The 6,085-nt window shown below is 29.1% G+C and overlaps 1 protein-coding gene across 5 annotated transcripts; it reads left to right on the top strand.

Annotated features, from left to right (window-relative positions):
* Positions 1-775: 775 nt before the first annotated feature.
* Positions 776-4,095, top strand: LOC111917653 (uncharacterized). Of its 5 annotated transcripts, none has more exons than XR_002858968.3 (7): positions 776-1,257; positions 1,361-1,501; positions 1,575-1,692; positions 1,796-1,867; positions 2,078-2,156; positions 2,359-2,415; positions 3,143-4,095. XR_002858968.3 is itself a non-coding variant. In XM_023913323.3 (6 exons), the coding sequence occupies exons 1-5, from the start codon at positions 880-882 to the stop codon at positions 2,134-2,136; spliced, it is 768 nt and encodes a 255-aa protein (XP_023769091.1). In that variant the 5' UTR covers positions 778-879; the 3' UTR covers positions 2,137-2,156; positions 3,143-4,095. The 5 variants fall into 5 exon arrangements, 1 of the variants encoding a protein (XP_023769091.1); XR_002858967.3 differs by lacking the exon at positions 2,359-2,415 and having other exon boundaries at positions 778-1,257; positions 3,143-3,700; positions 3,800-4,095; XM_023913323.3 differs by lacking the exon at positions 2,359-2,415 and having other exon boundaries at positions 778-1,257.
* The last annotated feature ends 1,990 nt before the right edge of the window (positions 4,096-6,085 follow it).

Here is a 6,085-nt window from a genome sequence, read left to right as displayed (position 1 = left end):
CAAAAATACCAAAAAATGACATGTGTCCAAGTTAATGAGAGAATGGCATGTGACAAAATTATTTTCATTTATTAGGTAGGATTTTTTTTATTTTATTTATTTATTTTTTTTTTTTTTAAACTTAATCTATCCTAATAAATGAAGGGTTTTTTCTTTCCACTTGTCAAACTCTCATTCAATTTGCCACATGTAATTTTATAGTAATTTTAAATTAATTTTTATTCCACTTGTCATTTTATGATTTTTCTATTTTATTAAATATCAAATATTATTTAAATCTAATAATAAATGCATATCAATTTCATTAATGGACTTTCCTTCTAATTTCAAAATTACTAAATTAAAGTTTCATTAATTTCCTTTATTTATTTATTTAAATTATTTGTTTAAATTTAAAAGAGAAAAAAACACTTTAATTTTTATAATTCAATATTTTTCTCACTTTTCTTATAAATTCAAACTTCTCAAATATTTTAAATTTTATATTAATTTTTTTAAATAAACCCATGTGATACATGGGTCTCACACCTAGTTATACTATATATATTAAAATTCTCCACCCTTAGTTACAGTAAAGTGGCTAAGGGATGACAAGAATGGTCCTTTAAGTATTGAAATTTGCATAATTGATCCTTTGTTTATGTCTATATTGTCAATTCTGTTTGTTTTCTGTTTTCTCTTTACAATGGGTCCTTTTATGTAATTATATTGGACCTCCTGATAAATGGGAGGTCAATGATGGATACGTGTCAAGTTTCACCTCTAATTTCGTCTTCATCATCAAAACACGTTTCAATTTTTTGTTTCACCGTTTTTCGGCCCAATGAAATCCTTCCAAAGCATCGACTCCACCACTTCTCTACCAACTTATACTCTAGGATGTTTAACAATCGACCCCCGTTTCTTCTTCCTCAAATATCATCATTGGTTTCATCGACTTCTCCAGCCCTAGAACACTTTATCGTTCCCTTCTCTTTACCGCTTCCTATTCCACCGCTACGTTTACCAGTACTTTTTTATCCACCGCTCTGCATGTATACAAAATCGCCTTTGCTTGTCCGAAGCTCCGGAATCGCTTGCCACCGTGGAACCGTCGAAGCTCCAGACCCCCTTCCGCCTGTCCACGCCCTTCCGTCGGTCTTCACAACCTTCGTTTTGCTAAAAATTGTCGGTTGTTCTTCGACTTCGTGTATACTCGACTATGTAAAATCGACCGGTGGTCGCATCCTTTCTCTAAAATCGAACCACGACGCCCAGGTAAGTGGTAATTTATTGTTATCCTGCCCTAATTTTTCATACTCTATCCAATTTTCTGCCATAATTCGTCATTTGTGATTTGCTAACGAAATAAAGCAATAAGGAGTCATCGTCTCACTACATGAACGAGTTTGATTGTGCTCAAGGGAGACGACAATGGCATGGAGAAGATCCGGGTCTTTGTTCATCTTCTAGAAGAAATGAATCACAACAACCAGTTCCCCTTCTCACTAATGGAAAACAAGTAAGAAAATTACTTATTTACCCTTTTGTTCTAAGCATTGCCTTCTTAACTAAACGCGGAGTGTTATTTTCAGTTTCAGGTACTTGGTGAAATCCCAATTACCACACCCGACAATCTATCTGTAAGAAGTAAATCGGGTCCATTAGACCCTGGTGACAAGCATGTCGGCTATTTGGATACAAGACAACCAGGTTAGGTTTGTTTCTTTCTTTTTAAAAGAATTATTAATGTAGTAATTATGCTAATGACGTATTTATAATAAATAGTTCCTGTAACAATTGTTGACCATCAAAGGATTTTACTTCATATGGGCTTGGGAATGTGGACCGGAAGGAAAGGGTAGAAGGGAGCACATACAAGATGGAGGTAAAATTAGACATGTCTGCTTTGGTGATTGGGAGTGCCTCAAGTAAAATTAGGCCTAAGTTTATGTTAACCAATTATCCTTATCCTTAATATATCTGCATCGTTACTTCATTACATATGTGGATCATAATAATATGGTATTTTTTATGCAAATGAATTGTTGCACCTATGCGAGCATTAAGAAGATCCATGTGCTCTTTTGATTCACAGGAGAATATTACATTGCACCTATCCATTCTAAAGGCACCCATAAATATGTCAACAGGTGATCCTCGACAGGTCAACTAGGGTAAGTTTTTAAAACTTAGTATATGATATTCTAGATATTTATTGTTGCTCTTTATGGAAGAAAACATATTCCACGTTTGATGATATCTAATTTATGAAATTCAGATATATGGGTGATGCATATGTAAGATTTTTTTTAGTTTTATGTATGCATAGTTTTTATCTTTAATGAATATTGATAAACAATTTACTGAAATTTGAAGCTAAAATTCCTCAAGGTCAATCTTGAAAATCCTAGAAATTGCCACATTTACTATTGCGTAAGTTGTCTCTATCCACACCCATTTTTCCAATGTATCTTAAGCATACAATCTTTATTATTAATTTTTTTTACTATTTTAACAAGCATAATTCAATCTATTTAGCATATTTTGATCTTTATATAAGCATAACTTGTATTTGTGAGTGAATTATTTAGGCAATACGGTATGAATGGCTACCAAAATGACTAGAAGAAGTGAAGCTGCTCAAAAGTTTTGGCGATTAAAATACTGAAAAAAAAAAAATTAGTTATATGAATCAATCACATAGGTTATACCTCCAAGTCGCCATATTAAAAAAACGAAAACAAATTAATTAGACAGAAAAATGAGATTTTTTAGTAAATTGCTTCGGATTATATGATGAAAATACTCTTGATTATGTAATCAGACTAAAAAAAAGATTATGTGGGTTTGGTTAATATTCCAAGGAAGATGACTTTATAAAACGTTATCTTCATGAGTTGTGTTGCTTTTACAAATACCAACTAAAGCTCAATGAAGTGCCAGTTATATAAATCACATTGCAAGGGTAACTTTTAGTTAAACCATTAATTTATCTCACAAAGGATAATTGGAGGTATAACCTTTTAGTGGATCCACTATACTCACAAAAACATTTCTTAGTCTAACTGCAACAAAAATAGCGATGTAATTTCATTTGTAGCCATCATCGTGGGCAATTAGGTAATTTTAGTTTCAACAATGAAAGTTTGTCCTTTTGTAGGTTTGATAGTGAAGGACAGCCTTCGCAATTGGCACCTATAGATGTTTTTGTCAGTATATTGGATCCACTAAAAGAGCCTCCTCTCATCACTGCAAACACAATGTTGGCGATTCTTTCTATGGAGTATCATGTTGACAAATTCTCCTGCTATGTATCTGATGATGGTTCTGCTATGCTTAAATTTGAGTCTCTTTCTGAGACAACAAGGTTTGCAAAAAAGTGGGTCCCATTCTGCAAGAAACATAGCATCGAGCCTAGAGCCCCTGAGTTTTATTTTGATCAAAAGATTGATTACTTGAAGGACAAGATTCAGCCTTATTTGGTCAAAGAACGTAGAGCAATGAAGGGGAGTTTTACAACTTTTATGGTTTTATGTTTTATTCCAAGGTGTTTCCAAATACCTAAAATACCCTTTTATGGCAGAGAGAATACGAAAAATTTAAAGTTGGAATCAATGTACTTGTAGCAGAAGCCCAAAAGATGACAGAAGAAGGTTGGTCTATGCAGGATGGAACTCCTTGGCATGGAAATAACCCCCTTGATCTTCTGACTAAAGAGGTTTGGAGCTTCAAAATAGTCTTTTTTAAAGGAGCCTTGCACTCAACTAAATTTTTTTTTGATGGTGGCTGATCAAAAGTATTATATTTCATCATGTAGAACCAAGTACATTTGTGCGAGACATTTCTGAAAGATTTCATATCTGCACAAATGATCAAGGGATTAAATTAAATATTAGTAGAGTGTTACGGTTTCATTTCTAATGATATGAACATTCAACTTAAAGTATAAACAACATCATGATTTTGCTAGATCCTCCTTGAACACTTTAGAGGCTCTTGATTTATGGCAGAAAGATTGTATACTTTGATGTGGAGCTAGAAAAGCTGATCATTGATCATTAATGGACTGAAGGTTAAATGCCTTTTATGTTTAATTAAAATTTTTTAAAAGTATGACGTCCTGATAAGATAAGAATGTGAAAGTAGGTTGTCATAGTCCATCATTATGCCTCTATACCAACATTCATTGTATGAACAAAAATATAAAATATCCATATAGATTCTTTACTTTTGAGATTCTGTCCAGGACCAACACCGTATCTTTTTCAACACATCCCTACTTTGGTTTGTCCACCCGTCCCCACCCATGCGGAGCATGGGTTCCTTATTAGTTTTAATTTATAAAATGTATTAATTGATAGCATTTTTATTTATTATTTTTAGAATTCAAAAAATAACAAATTACCATTTACTTGATAACCATTTTTACATTAAAATTATATATTATCATATTAAAAAAATTAAAAATTTTTAAATCTTTTAAAAGTTGAATGATTAAAAACTTATAAACTAACATAAGTTTAAAGTAAATTCAAATAATAAAATTAAATCCAAATATTAATAGATTTTCACATTTATATTTTCTCAAATAATTTTGATTTAACAATTTTCATTCTTTATAATTTTAAAGCTAAAGGTATTTTATAAGTTATTATCTGGGTCATTTATTATATTTTAAATTTTCATTTTTGGTACCTTATATAAATTCTTTTTATAGTTTTCGGTTTTATTAACTTCTTTAAGATACACTTTCAAGTTTTATTTTTGTCTGTTTCCTTCAAACATAATTTTAGGACCAAAACTTCTTTGTAGTTCGCTTGATATGATATAATCATCACTGTTATATATATATATATATATATATATATATATATATATATATATATATATATATATATATATATATATATATATATAACAGTGATGATTATATCATATCAAGCGAACTACAAAAGTAATAAAATGAAGTTTTGGTCCTAAAATTATGTTTGAAGGAAACAGACAAAAATAAAACTTGAAAGTATATATATATATATATATATATATATATATATATATATATATATATATATATATATATATATATATATATATATATATATATATATATATATAGGTGTAACCTCACGCATTGCGTAAGAATGCATTTAAGTGGTTAAAATAATTATGGGGAAAAATATAAATATGTTGAAATTTACGTTTTTAGTCATGTTTTGGGTATTAAACAAATTATCAAATAACATAAAATTTCATCGACTTATATTTTGTATCTAATATAGTCCGTACCTTATAAACTTTACTTTTACTTTTATAATATCCAATATATATTATAAGTTTCTGTATAACATTAATATAATCTACTTTTCTTATGTCTAAAAATATTTTTTGGATAAAATAAGAAATAAGTTGCTTTGAATGAACTATTAATAAATAATATTGAATTAATAAACTTTGTATTACATTATTTATATTACTCCAAAATATCCAAAGTTTCATATATGAATTTTCAAATATTAAACATGGAAATTGAGAATGCAGTCATAAAAAATATATCGTTATACATAAATGTCATCAAGATTTTCAAAATAAGTTGATTAGTAAATATGATATTTAATTTTAATTACATATTTTGCAAGGCGTACGTTTAACTTTATATTGGTGCGTCGGGAATCCTCTTCCTTAAATTGTACCTAAAAAATTAAGGTTAATATGAATATAAAATAGATATTACTAAGCATTAATATAAATAATTAAAAATGATATGTGGATCTCCTACCACCGGTTAAAGACAACATACCTCTTTAGTGGTATTGATTCCTATGTGAAATTGAAGTAGTCATTCTATGTACACCTGATTTTCTAATTACATAAACAAATATGAGCAACCAAACATAAAAATGTTATCTTTATGTAGGAAAAATATTTTAGTTAAGTAACAAATTAAATAATATAAGTTTAAGAGTTAGGAGTTTCAAAACATTAATATTTTTATTAATCAGTCAATTAAGTAACACATGTTGAAATTTTTACAATCATTATTAAAAAACATTTGAAATATTAGATTTTAACTGAATTTTGGTTGAAGTGTTTTGACCTCTATTAT

Source organism: Lactuca sativa, chromosome 5 (assembly GCF_002870075.4).
Source record: "Lactuca sativa cultivar Salinas chromosome 5, Lsat_Salinas_v11, whole genome shotgun sequence".
In the NCBI taxonomy this organism is placed as follows: domain Eukaryota; kingdom Viridiplantae; phylum Streptophyta; class Magnoliopsida; order Asterales; family Asteraceae; genus Lactuca; species Lactuca sativa.
This window is presented reverse-complemented; position numbering and strand designations above follow the sequence as displayed.